The sequence below is a fragment of the Melospiza georgiana genome, chromosome 10 (genome assembly GCF_028018845.1).
Source record: "Melospiza georgiana isolate bMelGeo1 chromosome 10, bMelGeo1.pri, whole genome shotgun sequence".
In the NCBI taxonomy this organism is placed as follows: domain Eukaryota; kingdom Metazoa; phylum Chordata; class Aves; order Passeriformes; family Passerellidae; genus Melospiza; species Melospiza georgiana.
The window spans coordinates 8,568,247-8,588,930 of NC_080439.1; the positions used below are offsets into that span (position 1 = coordinate 8,568,247).

General features: G+C 61.9%; 1 protein-coding gene and 2 non-coding genes across 12 annotated transcripts; all 3 read right to left on the reverse strand.

Annotated features, from left to right (window-relative positions):
* Positions 1-1,623: 1,623 nt before the first annotated feature.
* On the reverse strand, positions 1,624-19,909 carry EIF4G1 (eukaryotic translation initiation factor 4 gamma 1). 10 transcript variants are annotated; one of them, XM_058030956.1, is made up of 35 exons: positions 19,827-19,909; positions 18,718-18,778; positions 17,340-17,448; positions 17,156-17,242; positions 16,824-16,856; positions 16,221-16,241; positions 15,524-15,697; positions 15,065-15,164; positions 13,272-13,384; positions 12,127-12,219; positions 11,980-12,046; positions 10,726-11,607; positions 9,686-9,774; positions 9,297-9,483; positions 8,797-8,930; positions 8,405-8,542; positions 8,040-8,213; positions 7,763-7,960; positions 7,353-7,499; positions 7,023-7,259; positions 6,838-6,942; positions 6,274-6,427; positions 6,069-6,166; positions 5,863-5,965; positions 5,640-5,742; positions 4,784-5,040; positions 4,576-4,691; positions 4,249-4,421; positions 3,990-4,115; positions 3,825-3,906; positions 3,510-3,608; positions 3,261-3,395; positions 3,091-3,172; positions 2,875-3,015; positions 1,624-2,759 (listed from the first exon to the last, which is right to left on the reverse strand). In XM_058030956.1, exons 3-35 carry the CDS (start codon positions 17,412-17,414, stop codon positions 2,578-2,580), a joined length of 4,905 nt encoding a protein of 1,634 aa, XP_057886939.1. In that variant the 5' UTR covers positions 17,415-17,448; positions 18,718-18,778; positions 19,827-19,909; the 3' UTR covers positions 1,624-2,577. The 10 variants fall into 10 exon arrangements, with proteins under 10 accessions (XP_057886939.1, XP_057886942.1, XP_057886936.1 ...); XM_058030959.1 differs by lacking the exon at positions 16,824-16,856 and having other exon boundaries at positions 8,405-8,524; XM_058030953.1 differs by having other exon boundaries at positions 2,875-3,172; positions 8,405-8,524.
* On the reverse strand, positions 8,288-8,362 carry LOC131087868 (small nucleolar RNA SNORD66). Its single transcript, XR_009115006.1, has one exon. It is a non-coding gene; the product is annotated as a small nucleolar RNA SNORD66 (small nucleolar RNA).
* On the reverse strand, positions 9,565-9,641 carry LOC131087867 (small nucleolar RNA SNORD66). The gene has a single exon (XR_009115005.1). It is a non-coding gene; the product is annotated as a small nucleolar RNA SNORD66 (small nucleolar RNA).
* Positions 19,910-20,684: the final 775 nt, after the last annotated feature.

The following is a 20,684-nucleotide window of genomic DNA, read 5'->3' on the forward strand; positions in this document are numbered from 1 at the left end:
GCCGGAGCCGCTGCCGAGCCGGGCCGGGCCGCGGAACCCGAGCCCCGAGCGGTGCCGGAGCCCCGAGCGGTGCCGGAGCCCCGAGCGGTGCCTGCGCCGGGCCGGGAGCTGCACGTCCAGAGACGTCACTGCTGGGGGAGGAAGAGGAGGGAGAGGGGGAGGCGGGAAGAAGAGGAGGAGGAAAAGGAGGAGAAATGTGCGGGATGAAGGCTGAGAAAGAGAAGGCGGAGGGGGATAAGGGATGAGGGAGAGGGAGGAAGGGGAGAACGGGGGAGAGGGAGGCCGGGAGGAAGAGGAGGAAGGGGAGATGAGGAGAGAGGTGAAGGGGGGATGAAGGCAGCCGGGGAGGATGAAGGAAGAGGGGGGCTGAAGGAAGAGGAAGAGGGGGATGGAGGAAGAGGAGGGGGCGCGGAGAGGAGGAGGATGGACGGAGGAAGAGGAGGGGGCTGAGGAGGAGGGGAAGAAGGCCGGCCACCGCGGAGAGCGCCGTGCCAGCACCGCGGACAGCGCCGCCCCTGCCGGCCCCGGCCCCCGTACAGCCCCGGGGGACAAGGGCTGGCTGGGACCCTGCAGAAACAGGGCACCCCTCAGCCCGACCTGCCTGCCCCGAGGGCCTGGTGGAGCACACAGCCTCCCACCCCATGGGGCTGGGCTGGGGACAGGTGGGGGCAGCCTTTGGAACATCGCGTCTGACGGCAACGGCCCCTGCAGGAGAGCCAGGCCAGCGCCGATGGCCAGGCTGATGGTCAACCGTGTTCACTCTGAAACCAGCTGACGGCAATTAACGCCGTGGTACCTTGGCCCTGGCACAGGAGGGCACTGCTGCGGTGCCACCCTCTGTCCCTTGGCAAGCAGGTTACCCAAACAGCTCCAAGGGCCTCCCTCCCTCTCCCAGTCAGGGGGAGCTCCTGCCCAGTCCCCATCCCGAGGCCTTTCCCTGCCAAATGCTTCCCAGCATTAGCGATGCCAGGGCTACAGCTCAGACAGATCAGCCTCTAATCTGGGGAACAGCCTCCGGTTAATTATTCTGTACCCTCTGGGCCATGGCCAGGGTGACTCAGCAAGAGGCAGCCCAAGGCAGCAAAGACCAGCCTCCAGTCCCAAGGGGGACCAGCCTCTGTTCCCAGCAGGGATACCCCACAGGGGAACCCCAGCAGGGGCCAGCTGTGCCCCATCTCCACTCCAACTGCAAGACAAGGCCAGGAGGGGCTGATAGAAAAATGCCCTCCCACACTGGAAGGTGCAGGGGGCACCTGGCACACCTCCCATCTCCTGCCCCAAGGGGACCACACAGGTTCTGCCACTTATGCCTGTAGGAAAAGGGACATTTGGGAACATCAGGGCTCTGGCTCCACAGCTAGGGTGCTGGCAGGGCTGTCTCCTCCACCTCCAGAGACACTGTGCTGGGCACTGCCGGCAAGGGGAGTCCAGGAGGCCTGGCTCCAGGCACATCCACTCCCCTTGCCACCCTTCCAACCCTGGAGCAGAGAGTACCTACCTGCCTTACAGGGGACAGGGGAGGCTGGTCGGTGCCCATGTTCAAGGCTGGCACCCCCACACCAGCCCAGGCACAAGGGACATGGGGGGGGGGGGCGGGGGGCGGCAACAGCGGCACACGGGGCATTATTTAGCAATGTTCTTTTATTTCCAGTTTTAAGGTGAAAAGATGCCTTTAAATCTTCAATTAAATACTCCATAAAGAAAAAAAAAAAAAAAAAAGCAAAAAAAAAATTATTTACAAATTCACGTGACCAGTAATTGAATCCTTGTTTTAATAATTACACATGCGGCTCGTCACATCCGGCGCTCTATAAATACAGGGGACGCGGATGAGGGGGCCGCCCTGTCGCTCGCCCAATTGTGGCCTTAAACGTCTGGGAGGAGGATGGGGGCTTTTGGGGTCGTGGAGGGGACTCAGCCTGGCCCAGAGAGAAGGGGCCACCCCCCCTCCTCCCCGGCACCCTCCCCAGGTGTCAGAGCAGGAGCTGGGGGGGGAATGATTTATATTTAAAATTTAAAAACCATAGAGGGGAGGGGGTCCAGGCAGTGATGGAGGAATAGAGAGAGGACAGGGGAGGGGGAGAAATCACGCTCCTGTCCCCAAACCAAATTTAATAAGTTTATATATATATAATCTCTCTATATTCATCAAGAGGCGGGAAGGAGAAAGAGGAGGAGGGAGAGGAGGGGAGAGATATGTCCCCATCCCATCCCCCCCTCTCCATGACATGAATCCAGGGGTGCTCTGCCCCACTCCCAGAAACCTGGTGTGCCTGCACTGGGAGGGGGGCGAGGAGGGTCCCCAAGGGGACCCATGGCAGCCACCGCCTCAGTCAGCATCTGTTTATTATCATCATGACAAACTCGTACAGGCCTTACAAACAGAACCAGGACAGAGGAAGAAGAGAGAGGAGAACTGAAAAAAAGAGAGGGGGGCTGCAAGGGGAACAGCGAGTCCCTCAGCCCTGGCATCAGCAAGTCCATGGGGGCCAGGGGTGGGAAGGGATGGAATCACTCCCCAGGGTGCCCCGCTCTCTCTCCCCCCTTCCTCCTCCTCGTCCTCCTCCTCACAGCTGCTCAGTTGTTGTCCGACTCATCCTCAGCTTCCCGGAGCCAGGTGAAAAAGGCTGTCACCGATTTGAGAGCCACCCCTTTGCCCTGCTGCTCGGCCGGGTCCTTGCTGGACTCCCACTTGTAGAAAGCCTCCTCCTTGATGACGTCCTCATCGTAGAGGGCATCAAAGAACATCCGCAGCAGGTCTGGGGTGGGGGGACAAAAGGGAACCTCTGCTATTCTCCAGCCATCGGCCACTCTGCTGCGGTGGGGACACATTTGCCACCCTCTGCTTGCCCCACCCGCACCCACAATACTCACTGGGAGGCTGGTCCAACTTCACCACCAAGGCTTGCAGGGCATAGAGTGCCTGTAGCTCCTTCTGCTCATCCCGCAGGTACTTCTGGAGCAGCTTGGCCTGGTTGCGGATGACCATGGCGTCCACGCGGTACGGGTTCTCAACTGCAGGGGACAGGGTGTGAGAGGGGCACTGCAGGCAGGGGCACCCCCCCGCTCCCACCTCACCCTGGTACTCACAGACAATGGCCAAGTGGCACACAGACGTCATCAGGGCCCTGATAAACGTGTTGGACGAGACCTGCTGCTCGCTCAGGTTGGCCTAGAGGGGGGAGGGTAAAGTACTGTGAGCTGGAGAGGGAGCCAAGAGGAAGCCTCCAGACACTCAGGCATTGTGTCCCCAGCCTCACCTCAATCCAGTCATATATTCTTTGGTTGTTCGGGTTCTCCTTCAGCAGTTTGTCCATTTGCTTGCACAGCTCCTCTGAGGTCAGCTCCTTGCGGCTTGGCATGTCTGAGCTGTCCCCCATTGTGTACTCCAATTTCTGGGGAAGCAAGCAGAGAGAGCTGTTGAAGGCAGCACAGGGGAGTGCCACTCTCACACTGCCCAAGGTCTGCCCACAGTCCACCTCTGCCCCTTGCTGCCACCAAGCCCCCACCTGCTCTGTGACAAATTTGTTGACATCCTGGTCCTCAGGCAGGAATTCCTTCCAACTCAGGCCCCCATCCCGCCACAGCTTTCCTGCGGTCTTCTGGCCCTGTGGGACAGACAGTTGGCATCAGCACGCCATGCCCTCCATCTCCAGGGAGGAAGATACTGTGGTTTGGCCATGCCAGCCACATGGCCCAGACACTGAGAGGGATGCCCCTCACCATCCTCTCTTGTGGCAGGGGAGTTCAATCTCCACCTGGGCCCCAGGCAGAATGCCAGTCCTTGAGACTGCAGCCAGCAGCCACAAGTCCCATGCACTTACCATGCCCTTGCACAACAAGCCCAGCACCTCGACCAGCAGCGTGGTGGCCTTCCCAATGGGCACCAGGGGCTTTGTGATCTCCCTGTGGAGCACAAGAGACCTGGGTGAGCTACCTGCTCCAAGGAGGACTCCAGTGCCAGCCCTGCTGAGGAGCACAGCCCTCACCTGAACAGCTCTTCCATGGGGATGCCTTCTTCTTGCAGGATGGGTGTGATGAGCTCAGCCAGGTACAGCCAGATGTGTGGGATGTCAATCTCCATGTCCTCTGCGACCTCCAAGATCTCCCGCAGCCTGAAGAGCAGAGGGAGCTGTTGGGATCCAGCAGTCCCCATACCCTTGGCTAGGAGGGACTTCAGGATGTTTCAGTGTTGAGTCCTACTCAAGGCAGGGCCAAATTCAAAGCCAGGCTGCCCTAGCCCCTCACCCTTTGTAGTACTGCTCCTTGGAGAGCGTGCCTGCCTTCACCAGCTGGCAGAGCAGGGCCCCCATGTGCTCGCGGGAGATGGTGCTCCTCTCCAGCGTGGACTCGATGCCATTTTGCACAAAGATGTAGAGCGAGGAGGGGCTGCCCAGCTCCTGCACACACTGCAGGGCCTCCTGCAGGGAAAAGGGGGGTCAGTACTGCCCTATAGCCAGCTCTGGCTCCCCCCTTCCTCATCCAGGTACCACCAGAACCCTGCCCAACAGTGCTACCACACAGGGAGGGGAGAATTTGGCTTGTCAGAGGAACACGGCCACCCTCTTCTCTCACCTTCATGTCATTGATGTGCAGGTATTCCTCTATGATCGCCTTGGATTTCTTCTCCAGTTCCTCTTCCGACAGCGCGGGCTTGGTGGATGTTGCAGGAGGTGTTGGCTCTTGTTTAACTGCAGGAGAAGAGCAAGGATCAGGCATCACCTGGGACAGGCAGAGCTGCAGGAGCAGCCAGAGCCTGGGGTATCAGTGCTCCCCAGCTCACCGGTCTCTCGGCTCCGGTCCCGTTCCTCCGTCATGCTCGCAGCCTTGCGCACGGCCTCGGGGCCGCCCTGCTTCTCCCGTTCTCGGCTCCTGTCCTCTGTCTCTTTGCTGAAGCTCCTCTTGGTGAGGGCAGATCTGTTCCTGTCTACTCTCTCCCCCCGGTCAAGACGCTCTACACGGTCGCTGCCCTTCTCCGAACGTGACTCCCGGTCCCCTCTGTCCCCAGCCTTCTCTGACCTGTCACGGCTGGAGCTGCTCCTGGGCGAGAGAAAGACACAGTGTGAAGAACCCATCACCACTCTCCCTGACCCCAGACTGCAGAGCTCTGTAAAGTAAAGCTGTGCCACTCCAATCCCCACCTCTCTTTCAGCACTTGACCATTCTGGGGGGAAAACTTATTCCCTATTTCTCTCCTGTCCCAACTCATACCCTTTTCCTTTTACTCTGCTCCTTGGCACAGCTGAGCACTGCCTGCCTTTGTCCTACCCACACCTTCCTTCTGACGCAGACTGTGGCAAAGCCTCCCTTTGTTTTCCTCTTCTCCCACACAAATCCAAACTCCAGCTCTCTTTGGGGACCTCACACTCCCACCCATTAATGTCTATCCAAGGACCCTCGGGCCAGACTGAGCACGCAGGGGTGGTCACCCAAGTGCTGAACAGTAGGGAGGACACCCAGGGTGAGGTCAACCTTCCTTGCCACAAGGATTCACCACTCTGAGCTCTCTCAAGGACCCATTTTGCCACAGGGGCAATTGATACTGTAACTTGCCTATACACTGATCAGCCACAAGACTGAATCAGGGGCTCTCCCTCAACCCCACACATCCATCCACCAAGGCAGGGCTGGCCCCTCACCTCTGCACCACACGGCGGGACTCTGGGCTCTCGGCAGGCATTGACTGCTGGAGCGCTGAGAAGCGGTTCAAGGTGCTCGTGGCTGGTCGCCCTGAATCAGATGCTGGGCGTGAAAAGAGGGAAGTCTCAGAGTTCGGCAACTCCCTGGTAGAGGAACTGCCAGGGGAAAGATCACCCCTCCCACTCTGTCCCACAGCACCCAGCCAGTCCCCACACTGCCTACCTGAATCTGCGGGCTTCGCGCCAGACCCTCCGCTGCTGCCTTTGCCCCAGCTCAGCCGCCCACCCGGTGCAAAGAGCTGGTTATTGGAGTCAATGGATCCAGGCTGCAGGTGGAGAGAGAGGGAGACAGTCAGGCCTGATCCCCCACCAAGACACGACCCAGGCCAGGCAGCCAGCTCGGCTGCCCCACCGCATGCCCAGGCTCACCTTGGTGATCTTTGTTAACCGGCTGGTGTCAATGGGCCGGTTGCCCTTGCTGATGGGCACTGTGTTCCAGCCATCATCTGCAACCAGGCTACTGCGTCCTGAGCACAAGAAGGACAGTCATAAGGTGCAGACCAGCCTTGAGCAGAGTCCAGCAGGAGCAACCCACTCCTAGCAAACTCAAGTGCCCCCAAGCCCAGACACTCACCACCAGAGGATGGCCCAGGGGGTCCTCTCCTCTTGTCCTTTGACATGAGCTGCTGCACTTTGATGTGTTCTCGATGCTCCTCCATCTCTGCTTCCTTGTGGATCTGATCGATGGTTTTGGGGCCCTGGTCTCCCCGCCGCGGCACCCAGCTATTCTGCAGAGGGCAGGGAAGGAGGGAAGAGGGAACTGAGATGGCTGAAAGATGGAGGGAAAGGGATTCCCCCTTCCCAGCCACCCCACTCTCAAAGTCTCAGGTTGGTCTCCAGCCTGGGCCATCACTACTCTCCACGTGTTGTGGCAGCTTTTGGCACAAAAAGGCTCAGGTTCCAGAGCCCCCCTGCATTAAACAGCCGCCAATTACTGTGTGCCCACTACCACTACCATGATAACCAGGAGCAGGGGTTAGCATGGTGTCTCTGGGGCTGGCCACAGCTCACAAACCCACCTCTCTCATACAGGGGACACATGGAGTGCTGGCACTCAGAGGACATAAGCCAGCAGCTCCAAGGGACCAAGCAGCAGATGGAGGACAGTCCCCAGGCAACTGCATTCCATCAACCTTACCCGTCTTAGGTCAATCACATCCTGCAGCATGAAACGGATTCGGGATGATGTCTTTTTCTCTTTGATGATCTTCTCCATCTGATTGAAGTACTGGTCCATCCTGGGCTATAGAGGGACGGAGCCATGGTCACATCCCTTCTAAAGGCAAGGGAAGAGCAAGCAAGGTAGGGCAGGGCAAGGAGTACCTTGGCTTTCTCGAAGTCCAAGTCCTTTCCAATAGTCGTAAGCAGGCGGCAAAGGCACTCAAGAGACTCTTCATCGTGGTTTTTGAGCAGCTTCACCACGCAGTCATGCATAATGGCCTCTGTCAACATCTTCAGTTTGAAGAGCTCTCCAATGAACTTGATGTTGCCCAGGGATCGTCGGCGGGCCTTGTCCCGCGCCTCCTCCAGCTCATCCTTCATACGCGCCTTCTCCTCGGGCTGCACGAAAAGCACAACAGGCCAGTTCAGGGCACAGAGCCAAGCCAAGGACACCCATGCCAGCCCTCAGAGCAGACTCCCACCACAACTCACAGCACTGGCATCATCCATCTCCTTCTGCCGCTTCTCAAAGATCTCATCATCATCCTTGTCCTTCTCAAACTCCTTCTGGCAGCGGTTGAGCAGCAGCTTGCGGAAGTTCACAGTCACTGTGGGCTTGTCTGTTGTGGGCACTTTAAGCTGCAGGGAGAGGTACATAACCCAGAGAAAGAGCATGAGTTGTGTCTCCCCCAAAAGCTGGGCAAATAAGGTGGCATTACTCAAATCAGGGAAAAGCCACCCTACAACACTGTGATGCCCTGCTGAGACTCTGAACACAGTCCTCCATCCACACACCCCAGTTTCCCCACTCCACATGGAAGGACCTGCACACTACTAAGCTCAGATGAGATGGCCAAAAAAACCTTGCCTGCTCAACAGGAGACCACCCAGCTTCTGCTCACCCCCATAAGGCAACGGCACATGTTAGCATAGGCAACAGAGAAGTTTGGCTCCGAGATGGCCTTCTCGAAGACGAGGTCGATGACACCCTTGAGCCGCTCCTCCGTGTCGATGGACAACTCCATCACCTGCTTCATCAGTTGCTGGAACATCTGGGGTGTCAGCTTGTTGAGGATGCTGCGGACACGGCGGAGCAGTTCCTGCAAGGGCAACAGGGTCAGCAAGAGCTGGACACCTTTCCCCCAGGCCCTCCGACTGCCTGCCCACCCCAGCTCCCACCTGTGTCTTGATATTCTCAGGATCCTCCTCCTCGGAAGCACGTTTGCTGCTGGGTTTCCAGGCCTTCTCGGCCTTGTTCAGCTTGACATCCTCATTGAGGGACACAGTAGCAATGATTTTGCGGGGCTCCTTCCTCTGACTCGGCTGGGAGCGGCGGGGACCCAACCCTGAGGGCTGACACACGGAGAAGAAACTCAGCTCTCTGCTCTGGGACCAAGTGAGCTGGCTCCCAGAAGTCTCCAGTCCACCTACTCAGATCCTCAATTCCATCATGGACATCAGTGGCCCAGACACAGCGGCTCAAAAGCTTGATCATCACAGAGAGGCAGAGCAGGACGGCAGGAATGAAGTGAGGAGATACTCACCAGGCCCCGGTTGCCCATGACAGGCCGGCCAAGGTTGGCGAAGGAGGGGGTGAAGTCGGGGCTGCAGTTCATGCTATTGATGCGGATGGGGTCGATTGGCCGCAGTGGGGTCTTGTTGGCCTGCGAAGGTACACACGGCTGAGGATGCCCGGGGGCAGAGGAGCGGGATGGATCCATCCCCCAGCCTCAGCGCCGGGACAAGGAACTGGAAAAAAGGCCCCAGAGGTGCCCCCACACCCACCAAACCCAGGCTCAAAGGTCACTGCAAATGCAGCAACAAGACCCTGAGCACAAAAGTGAAGTCCCTGCCCCACCTTCCCAAGGCACAAAGAGGAACCAGATCCCCACCTAACCACCATCCACAATTCCCCAATTTCCAGGGCCGCACCGACCTTGTCCAGCACCACATCTGTGATCTGGGGCAGCCCCTCAGGTTTCTGCATGCTGGCAAAGATGAACTGGAAGCCCAGCAGGAACTCCCGGTCATATCGCTTCTTCTCCTCAGGGTTCAATGGCTTCCATTGCTCTGCAGTGAGGGGCAAGAGGGACACTCTGATGTGGCCTGTCCCATATTCTCCAGCCTGAGCTGTGGTGGGTCTGGGTCCACACAGGGACAAGCAAGGTGAGATACAGACAACCACAGAACTGTCCCAGGCTAGTACACCATGAGCAAAACCATGCATGCTTAGAAAGCCTGATTCCATCAGGTCCCTGCCTCCTGCCTAGACCCTTATGCTGGGAACTCTGTTCCCCATCCCATGCCAAGCTTGGGGACAAGATGGGAGGAGAATGTAAAATTTAGGACACAGGGACCATGCCACCCACACCTTCCCTACTGCTGGGTCCAGAGGTGGTGGCTGCCAGCAGAGGACTGTGCCCAGGCACAGCTTACCTTCCTTGTAGCCATACTTCTGGCCGGCAGCCTTGCCCTTCTCCGGGGCCAGCTTGTCTTCCTTCTCCTCCCACGTCTCTTCCGACTCCTCCTGTGGACGGGCAGGAGCCACATCCTCTGCTTCACTAGCAGGGGCAGACACGGGGGGCTTGTTCTCCGCCTCCGAGGCACTATCACCAGTCTGAGACTGCAGCAGAGGGGACAGGGACAGCAGTCACCCACATGAGCCTGTTCCTGTCCCCTTCACCCCACTCCTCAGTGTCCACCCCACCTCAGATCCTCATTACCATCACAGAGCATCAGTGGCCCAGACACGATGGCACAAAGCAGAGTTCATCACAGGAGGAGATGGGACACAGGGTGATCCCCAGACACCCCAGGACACTCACCTCTTTAAAGGCATCCAGCAAATCACCTACTGCCTCCTTCTTGTTCAGCTCCTTCATCCTTCGTTTCTTCTTTGGCACCGACATGGCGACTGGGAGGAGAGGCAGGAAGGTGAAAGACAGAACCCTCCCAGTCCCCAGCACCCTGACAATAGCTATGGGGTCACCAGCAAGGCCCCAGTAACAGCAGGTGAGCTTCAAGATGCAGCCACAAGGATGTGGTCCTGTCACCCCATAACAGCCCCCATCCCCAAACACACCCTGATTTTCCATGTGCCTCATCAAAGTCTCCCATCCATATCACGGCCCTAGTGTGGGCTCCCCATGCTGTCAGAGGATCCCTGCAGACACTGCTCTACAGGCAGCCCTTACAGAGACACTCCTATACAAATCTCTGTTCCCATACACACTCCCCTCACTGGCACCCCTATACACCAGCCCTTACACGTGCTCCCCAGAAATTATCTGCCCTGAGGTTGCCCTCCTAGAGCACCCCTGTATCCCAGCCCAAGGCACTCCATAAAACACATCCTGTGAGCCCATCTTCCCCATCACCCCTATGTAACCCCAACACTCCTGTGCGGGATGCTTAAAGAAATAAAGAGAAACCCTAACAAATCCCCAGGGCACCCCACTTTCCTCAATCACCCCTGTGTACTTGCATACCCCTACACAGCATGCCCTACATCTTCCCCGCCAATCCGCCACCTCCCAGTGTCCTCAATGACTGGGGACAATCCTCAGATACAACCCTCATACATCACCCTACACCCCTGCATAAAACATCATGTAAAACACACTTCCATTCCCTGTGACATCCCCCACACACAGCCCTCTATGCTCACCCCATACATCACCACATAGATGTACTCCCCAGACACCTCCCTGATCCCACCATCCACCTTGTCCCCTTCAGCATCCCATACCTGCACATCCCGTATCCCTAACCACATCTCCAACACCCTCCCTGTACCTCATGCCATGCGATGCCCCCCACCACCCAACACCCACCCTGGGGCACCCTGCAGCCCAGCATTCCCAACCTTGCGCGGTCGCCTCCGAGATCTGCGAAGGGGCAGGGGCTGGGCTCAAGCTTCGCTCCTGGGTCTCACCAGGGCCTTCGCCCTCTTCCTCCTCCTCCTCTGCAGGTGGGGAGGCAGGGGTGCCAGGCTGGGCTGGCTCCTCAGGCTCTGAGACGGGACTGACATCTGACTCGGGCTGCTCCTCACTCGGCTCCGCTTTGCTGGTGCCCTCCACACCATTGGGTAGGGGCAGCTCTTCAGGCTGGGCAACGGGGGAGTCCAGGGTGGGCACAGGCACCGGCTCAGAGACCGGCACTGGCTGGCACACGGGCGCCTCAGGGACCGTCTCAGGCGTCTCCTCCAAAACCCCATTGGCCTCAGCAGCGGTCTCGGGGCAGGGCTCTTCCCGGGGCGGAGGGGGGCTGGGGGAGGCGGGTTTGGCAGGCGCTTCAGGGGCCTGTGGTACAACGGGCGGTGGCGACGGCGCAGCCGGCACCGGGGGCACGGCTGGCATCGAGGGAACAATGGGCACCGGCGGCACCTCGGGGGGCACAGGCTCCTGCACAGTGGGCTCCGGGAGGGAAATAGCAACTTCCCCCTCCTCTTCCTCCTCCTCCCCCGCAGCCACCGTGTCCATGTTGGGCGCGGGCACAAGGGGCAGCTCCGCAGCCCCTGGCACTGTAGTGATGGCGCTTAACGTCTTTTGCGGGTCAGGTGGCGCCTCGCCCTGCTCCGCTTTCGTGTCCGTGTCCACAGGAGGCTCCATTGGCACCAGCGTCACGGGCGAGAGCACCACGGGCTCCACCTCGGGGATCAGGGGAGGGGGAGGAGACGGGGAGGCCGATTTGCTGGGCTCCAGGGAGACGGGCTTGCTCACCACCAGCGCAGGCTTCGGGCGGTCATCTGCAAGGTGGATGACATTAATGGATGACTCTCCGATTCCCTACTCATCCCACGTTCCTCCCCAGATTCCTATATCTTCAGGAGACATAGGGACAGATGTGCCAAGCCACATCACAAACGGGGGATGGGGACAACAGGGGTCCTCCAGTGCCCAGAGGACAGCTGAGATGAGTAAACAGCCCCCGTAAACTTTTCTGGATCCAACAAGGGGACACAGGTCCCCAGGTATGCAGGGATGGCCTCTTACTCCACAAGAGTCAAGAGAACCAAGGAACAGCGGGGCTGGCATTTCACATCCTGCAGTGCCAACTCCAGGGGAACCTTGCTGCAGCCATGCCAGCTGGCACAGCCAGCCGTAGCATGGACACTTACCGGGCCGGACAATAACTGCTACATGGGGGGTCTCTCCATTGGCCTGGGGCTCCAAACCGCTTCCAGCCTGAGGGGGCAAAGAGGGAGTTGAACAGGGCCACGTGCACTTCCCGCTGCCGCAGCTGCAAAGTCAGAGGGTCCACTTACCTGTGGAGGAGTGGGGGTGGATGAGGTCCTTGCTCCAGACATAATTTCTTCTGTAATGTCTTTGCCACCTTGGTTGGGGTCTCGTATTCGGATCTGTCCAAGAATCAGAGCAGAGTGAGGAAGCTGTTGGCAGACTGCAGGACACAACACGGGCCACCCTCTTTCCATGAGCCCAACACCCCACAGGACACCCTTCTCCAAAGGGAAATGGAAAGTTCATTCACTGCAGTGCCTGTCCTGGCCACACAGTTTGGGGAACAGTGGGTGCCACATCCCCTCACCAGAGGGCACAGTGTCCCACAGATACTGGCCTGTTCCAGTGCCTTGCAAGTCACTGCAACACAGCTGGAGCCAGCAGGTCCCCAGGCCAGTCCCCCTCTCCAGAAGTGAGGGGACCCCAATACATCACTGTGCTGGCACAGGGGCTACAAGAACCCCCTCATTTAGGGACAATACAGAGGACTAACCTCAGCACACAGAAACCACAGTGAGCTCTGTGTCAACCCAGGCACACCCTATATGCCCAGAGCCTCACGTGCCCCATGTCACGGGTGCAGCATGAGTTACAGGGCACCCAGCTGTGGGGTGACTGGAGGGGTACACGTGGGTCTGGCTGGGACTACAGTGCAGGGGATAGCGCAGCCAGGAACCTTGTTCTACCTTCTGAACACAACCTACTCCCAGAACATCAAGTGCAGAGCTCAACCCATCTCTGATGAGAAAATGCCAGCATCCCACCTCCCAGTGGCACCCCCTGCCTCCCAGCACAGGGCCATGCCGGCAGCCGCCGGCTCCCCGCTATAAATAGGCCCCATGCGAGGCCTCTGAGCACCGGCATCTCCGGGAGCAGACAGCAGTTGGCAGCCGCGGCACCCCCGCCCTCCCGGGAGCTGTGACTCAGCACAACGCTGCCCGCCGGGACGACCAAGGTCGCCAGCACCCACCGTCCACCCCAGTTCCCTTGCTAAGCCCTCCAGCCTGTGGGGACACAGCCCTGTGCCAACCCTTTTCCCTGGCATGCTGCACCACGTCCCATCCCACACACCACCAGCGCCCGGGGCTGACACCATCCCCCTCCTCCACACGAGCGCACCCTCTCGCACACGAGCACCCCTATCCACGCCTGGAGGCAGATGGCTCCTTACCGTCTTGCGCTCTCGTTTTGGGGGGATCGGTGGTTGCTGGCTCACAATGACCTGGGCAGTGGGGACCCCCGCTGAGAACTGCTGCACCCCCTGCGCCGGGTAGTACGCACCCGCTGAAGGAGAGGAGAGAGCGTCAGAGCAGCCAAGCCAGATCCTCCAAGCCTGTCCTGAAGACTCCCTGATCTCCCAAACACAGGGGTCTGTCAGGAGCCCGGAGAGCCCTCGCTGCTCTGCTGCGAACCCCCATCGCATCCGGCCTGGATTGTCCCAACCCGCCTGACAGGCCTGACCGAATTCCTTCCCTGTGAAGCAGAGAGCGTCCCCGCGCCACCCCCACGCCCAGGCAGGCCCCGCAGGCATCCACCGTGCCCACCAGCTCCACACCAGAGAGCCCTGCCTGGACACTCGGCCATGTCAGGTACTCCTGGCTCTGCTGGTGGCCGCCTTCCTGCCTGCGCCCTTATCTCCCCAGGGCCAGCACCAGCCCGAGGGCGGCACCAGGCAGCCTCCATTCACACCCAGGCTGAGGGGCTCAGGCCTGGAGAGCCCAGCCCAGAGGAAGGAGCTGTGCTGAGGGACAGAGGCAGAGCTGGACCCCATCCAGGGCTGGCGCAGCCCTCAAGAGGTGCTCCACTCCTCCCAGGGCATCCCTGAGCATCACCCCAGAGCAGTGCCACAGGGATACGGGTGTGTTGGAACAAGCACAATTGGGTCCTGGCCTCCTCTGGCTCCAGCACCTTCCCTGCTGCACTGACCCTGAAAGTCAACCAAGGTGCTCTGGTGACTGCCTCATCTCTGAGTCAGGGACCCTCCCTTTGCTTGGGGGACTCACAGGGACGCTGAAGGGGCCTCACACGTCAGGATGGGCTGGGCATGGGGGAAAGGAAGGAGACCCTGAGCTGCCTAGCCCTGAGGACCAGACAGGAGACCCAATTTGATTCATTTGTCAAGGGTCACCCTACCAGTCCTGTGGGCAAGAGGCAAGTGGTGCCAGCTTCCCCAGGAAGAGCCACAGCAGCCCCAAAGCAGAGGCTGGGGGTACACCCATCCTAGAACCTCACAGAGATACCCAGAGCATGTCCCAGGGCTGTGCTCAGTGCACAAAGGTGCAGCAGTGTCCTGGCCCAAGCACAGGAGACAGCCACAGCCAGAAGCCACCTGCCTCCTCTGAGGGGCTGGCTGGGCCCTGAGACAAGAGGGAGGGAGGCCGGGCACGTACCTGGCTCAGGAGAAGCCCATCTCTGCCCTGGTTATGCTTTGCTGCTGTGCCGGGGCCAGGCCGGAGGCCTCGGCTCACATTTCTGTGTCTGCTGGGCCTCCCGGGGCCAACCAAGCCTAAATATAGTCACAGCCCGGGTGGCCACATGCAGCAGGGGGAAGGAGGAGGGGCTGCTCACATCGCACTCCCCAAGCACCAGGAGGGGGCAGGCATGGAGCACCCCGGCTCAGCTCAGGGGGGTCAGCAAGCACTGAGCTGCTCACCACCCTGACAGCAAGTGAGGGGGAGCAGGGGATAAAGTCTGCCCCAGCCCTCCGCCAGCACAGTTAAATATTAAACAGCCCCAATTTGGAAAAGGACAGGGGTGAGTGGACTGGTACAAATGGACCAGTGGCACATGATGTGCTGCTGGGCAACAAGGAACTGTCCCCCAAAACTACAATGGGGTCACAGAGTCAGTCCCAGTCAGCTGTGTTCAGCTCAGAGGGACACACAGAGGCCAAGGGAGTAAAAAAATAGGGATGTGCTGGGACTGAAAGAGCACTGTGGAGCAGAGCAACCCCTCTGTCTGTACCGTAAGTCCCGAACTCTGTGGGGCTGGCTCCAGGATAAAAACTAGGGGCGCCAGGTTGGACCGGGTACTGTTGGGTCGGGACAACGTACGTGGAGCGACCCTGCAAGAGGAAAGAAAATAAGTCAGTTATGTCCCCTGCAGAGCATGGACATACCCCCAAAACACTCATGTGACCCCAAACCTGACTGTGAACTAGTTGTACACCAGGGCAGTGAGCAGGACACAGGTAGAGCAGACACCAGGTGGCTCAGAGAACTGTTGGGGAGGGGACCAGTACTGCCTGCCGCGTCTCTACAGAGCCAGGAGCACCCTGCTCAAATCAGTGGGTGCTCAGAGTCTCAGGACCCCCTCCACCCCACCAGAACAGCCCTGGGCTTCAAGCCCAGGCAACACCTCCTGCCGGTGCCCATCCCAACCCGCCCCCCCCACCCCCCACAGAGCCCAAAGCATCGCCCTCACCTGTCCGGGAATGTAATAGGCTCCTTGGGAAGGTGTGTAGGATATCTGGGAGGGTATCATCATCACCTGGGAAGCAGCTGGATACACATGGGCAGGAGGGCCGGGCCGAGCCGTCGTGTTACTCTGCACGCGGGACGCACTGGCAGGAGGCTGTGCCCTGTTCTGGTAGAAATGCTTGGGGAGAGATGGGGCACAGCGTCAGCAGGAGCTCCAGCACCTTCGTCTGCCACCACCGCACTCGGGGGAGACACCAGCCCCCCCCCCACGCTGCCGGCACGCAGCACCGCCTCGGCAGCCTGCAAGGCCACCCCCCGCCCCGGCACCACCCTGTCCCCACGCACCTGCGGGGCCGCCTGGGTCCACCCGACCCAGCTCATGCCCGGCGCGGCCCCGGCCCAGCCCTCCCGGGGCCGGCAGCTCCAGCGCCCGGGGCCGGCCACGGCCGCACGCAGCTCGGCGGCGGCGGGTCCCGGCGTGCTCTGCACCGGCTCGCGGGGGATGCTGGGACCTGTAGTCCCGCCATGCCGGAGCCCGACAACATGTGGAGCTCCGCATTCCCACCCCGGCCAATGCCGCTCATCCCGACCCAGCTTGTCTGCCGGGCAAAAGCATCCCCGGGAGCAGCAGCTCCAGCCCCGCAACGAGTGGGCAAGGAAGGGTCCGCGCACGCACCCCCGGGGCAAGGAGAAAGCGTTACCTGAAGAGACCTGAATCCTCCCTGTTAGCAAGCGCACGCATGCAGAGGGAAAGGGGGAAAGAGAAAGACAGGAGTTACTGGCACTGGGACAGGGATAGCAGAGGAACGGACAAGAAGTCAGGAAGCCCTGTGCTCTGTGCCCACATCCCAAATATACTGAGATCCCTTCTAGGGACCTTCCAAGGGGCAGGGATGGGTCTGATGAGCTCCCAGACAGCACAGCCAAGGATGTCACCAGATCTGTCCCAAACAGCTCCTCCACACAAGAGGGCTGATGGAACCCAGAGCCTTGCACACCACTGCAGGGCCTTTGGAGACCAAGCAAAGCAGGGAAGAAGAGGGAGATGAGGAAGGGCACAGGCAGAAGCAATAGCCTGGGCTGGAGTTAGCACAGGCACAGCCACATGCTGCAGGCTTCATGCAAGGAGGAAATTGGGGAGACACTGCAGAGAAACCTACCCAAAGTCGAGCACGCATCCCGCACTTTCCCCAGAGTCCAGGGTCCCCACATGCTCCCCAGCCCCTTCATGCCCAAGGTGGGTGTTTCTGTGCAGTGTCGGGGAAGGGTGTTCAGCATGCAGGGCAGGGGAAGCGGGTTAGTACCTGCTGGTGAATAGCCCGAGGCCCTGCTGGAAACTGAGAGAGGAGGAAAGGGAGGTTTGGGGCAGGGGAGGAAGGAGAGAAGAGCAGTCACTCTGTGGGCATCCTCATTGGAGGCGCCTGCCCTCCCACCCCAGGGCCAGGAGGTCCTCAGATGGCAGTCGTGGCCCAGACCATGGGCTCATTCCCCCTTCACAGGCACACACCAGGCCCGAGGGGCACCACGTTGCTCCTAACACCCCTGGGTTCTGTGGCAGTGTGGGCTACTCGGCCAGGAAGCAGAAAGCTGCTGGATACCCCTTACCACCCTCTGCAGCTCTGGACAAAATCCTTACCTGGCGCGGCTGAGAAGGCGTATTCATTTGTGAAGTCGGTGCCGGGTTAAAAACCACAGGTGCCGTCTGACCAGGTGGGAACGTCGGCTGGAAGAAGGCAGGGAGGGAAAGAGATGGTACCACTGCCCTTGGCACCAACTGGGGTGGCAAAGCTGGGTCCCCCAGCCCTGCAGGGGACAGTTACCTGCGGCAGTCCGGGAGAAGGGGCAGGGTGCGGGGCAGTCGGGGCTCCTCCTGTGGGCTGTGGAGCTTTGTTCATTTCATGGGGTTGTGCATAAGGATCCCCTCGCTATCTGCAGGAACAGGGAGAGTGCGCATAAGCTGGAGATGGCAACACCCCAGGCATCTGTCTCCTGTCCATGTCAGCACTAAAATCTGCAAATCTCCAGCCCCACAGCCTACCATTGTAAAGCCAGGCATCAGCCATGCCCCACAGACAGCATCCCACCAAGGCACGGACCCCCAGCCACCTCCTCCTGCCCCACTGGGCCATGGGGAAGATGGGGTAGGTACTGCCAAGTCACCCAGCCTGGGCAGGTCCTCACACCCTTCTGAGCAGACCCCTCATCATGCCCCAAACCCAGCCATGCCCACCAGCAGGACTGACCCACCCAAGGTGACCCCACAAAGCCTGTCTGGGCCCTACACAAAACTGGGCACCAGCGCCCGTGATCTGCCACCAGCACCTAGGCCACCACTAACTCCGGGGGGCTGGGTGGACCGGCGGCACCCCGGCGTCAGCCGTGCCCAGCTCCACCCCGGCTGACCTACTAAGCGCTTCCCCCGGCCGGCCAAACCTGTTCCTGCCGGTGGCGCCGGGTCCCCGGCCCACACCACAAACGCCTACCAGGGAAGGCAGGGAGCAGCTCCCTCGTCCCCCCACGCCCCCGACACTCCTGCCCACTGCCCTGCCCAGGGGAGTCTGCAGCCCCCCAGCACCCAGGCAGCCCAGACACCCTCCCGGCTGTCCCAGGAAGGACTCGGCAGCCAGTGCTGCTCTCCCCGCCCCAGTGCAAAGGCCGCCGGGGCAGGGAGGAGAGGCAGTACCCCGCACACTGCCGGGGGTCCCCTGCACCCCGCGGCACCCAGTGAGCCCGCTGCCGGCCAGACACCCAAGGGAGCGGCCCTGGTGCCTCCTGTAATCTGACGCCGGGACGCGTCAGCATAGCCGGCCCCCAGCCCCGCTGCGGGCACTGCCAGACACGTCCCACCAACACTGGGAAATGGGGCACCCCAATCCCCCCATGGCTGTGCCTCGGTATGGGGTGCCACCCCATCCCAGGGATCCCCCGAGCCACAACCCAGCGGAGATGGGCCCTGCCAGTGTTTCAGGAGGTGGCAGGCGCTGGGTTGCACCCCCAGTGCTCTCCCCGGGCCCCTTCTCACCGGCGACCCAAGCACCCGGCACGGACAGCCCGTACCTGAGCCAGCTTAGCTAGGCCTTGAAAACAATCAACCCTAAACAGAGGGGGAGGATTGTCTCACAGGGGACAGGGACACCCGGGGACAGCCAGACCTGGTCTCCTCCACCAAACACAACCAGGAGCGAGCAGGATACTCACCCCCCCGCGGGAAAAACCTGGGCCGGCTGAGCGGGCCTGCAGAGACCGTTCATCCGACTGACTGGGAGAGAGAGATAGAGAGATCAGGCCGGGCCCCGCGGGGGGAGCCCGGCCTGGCCCCGGCTTCGCACTGGCCCGGGTAGCCCAGCAGGGCCGGGGAATGCGGGTTCCGTCCCCAGGGGGACAACGGGGCCCCGCGCGGCTGTTTGTAATCGGAGTCGCGGCCGCCTCTCCTGCGCCGGGAGCGGCCGGGCCGCGGCCTGTGCTGGGCCCGCCGACGGGGCGGGGGGTCCCGGCCCGGGGAGGACTCCGGGAAGGCCCAGCTCGGTCCGAGTGAGGGGCCGGGGGACGGGAACAGTAGTTCGGGGAGGCAGGAACGCACGGGGGATTGGGGGACAAGACAAGAATCACCGACGGCGGAGCTGGGACAGGCCGCGGCCGTGGCCCGAGAGCGGCCGGCCCCGCCAGGCCCAAGCGCGGCCTCGCCCCCAGGCCGAGGCGGCGGCCAAACCGGCGGCTGCGGCCGACTCCGTCTCGGGGCGGCGGCACCACCATCACGGCGGCGGGAGGGCGCGGTGCGGTGCCCGGTGCGGCATCCGGCGGCCCCGCTCCCCCCCGCGGCGGCGGCGGCCTCTGCCAAGGACACGTGTCACTGCCGGCCGCAACCGCGGCCCCGCGGGCACCGGCGGCGGCACGAGAGGCCGGTCGCGGCGGGGCGGGGGCGGCATTGCTCGCAACACATGCGGCGGCGGCGCCGGGCCTAGGCGGGCGCGGCGCCGGGAGCACGTGTGCGGCGGCGGCGGCGGGGCGCACCGGCCGGCACGTGGGCGCGGACGGTCGCGGCCGCCGCGGAATCACCGGGACGTGGGGACCATCGGGACGAGCGGGGGGCCCGGCGCAGCAGCGGAGCGAAGCACGGGACAGGGCGTGGGAAGGGGGGTGGCGGCGGCGGGGCGGCACCCACGTGGTGGCGGCGGCGGCGGCGCGACAAGGCCCGGCGAAGCGAAGCACGGGGAAGGGGGAGGAATAGGGCGGCACGCGCGGCCCCGGTACCGGCGACCCCCCACCCCCCCCGCGGGGCGCGCGCCCGCCCCGCCCCCGCCCGTTACCTTCAGTCTCCTTCAGCGCGCGCGGCCCGACGCAGCCGCAGCGCAGCGCAGCACGACCATTTCCGGAGCCGCGCCGCGCGCAGGGGGCGGGGCCGCGGGGCCGCGCGCCCGCCGCCGCCGCGGGGGAGGGGCGCACGGGGGCGGGGCTGCCACGCCCGGAGCCGCGCCGGGCCCCGCCCCCGCCCGCACGTTGCGCCGCCGCCGCGCCCGCCCCGCCGCCGCGGTCACGTGACGGGGCGGGGCGAGGCCCGGGCGGCCCGGAGGGGGCCGGGGGCCGCACGGCTACGCCCCATCCCTGCGGCCACGCCCGCCGTGCCGACCCGTCCCGCCGCCGCGCGCCCCGTGCAGGGTCACGAGGGGAGTGGGCGCACCCGGCACCGGCACCGGTCGGGACGCACGCTCACCCGGGGCCTGACACCACCGGCGTCCCACAGCCACCCAGGGACCGGCACCAGCGGCGCCCGCACCCAGTCGGTGCTTGGCACCACCGGGACCCGGCCTCACCCAGAACTTGACATTGCCCCAGCGGGCACCCACTCGTGCTCCATCCAACCCTGGCCACATCCGTGATGCACCCTCGTGCACCGGCACCTTCCCGGGACGTGGGACTTGCTCGGCCAGGAGCTGCACCCGCCCAGAGCCCACCCAGCACCTCACACCCACAAGGAACACGGTCCCCACCCTGCACCCCGCAGGACGCAGCACCTTACCCCGACCCTGCATTCAGCCCCCTCCCTTTGGTACTCAGCACCCCACTCCCACCCAGACACAGCCTCCCGTGTTCACCCAGCTGGGACACAGCAGGTGTCAGACACTGTCACTTTTGGAAACAGGGCAGGGGCTTTCCTCTTCGCTAAA

Bases quoted from the DNA above. Each gene is read 5' to 3' on its own strand.
- EIF4G1 (XM_058030950.1), bottom strand. From the start codon at position 17,414: ATGAACAAAGCTCCACAGCCCACAGGAGGAGCCCCGACTGCCCCGCAC. The intron at 17,243-17,339 runs GTAACTGTCCCC...GCCTTCTTCCAG, and splicing joins CTTCTCCCGGACTGCCGCAG to CCGACGTTCCCACCTGGTCA. The intron at 5,743-5,862 runs GTAGGCAGTGTG...TTTCACGCCCAG, and splicing joins CGCGAAGCCCGCAGATTCAG to CATCTGATTCAGGGCGACCA.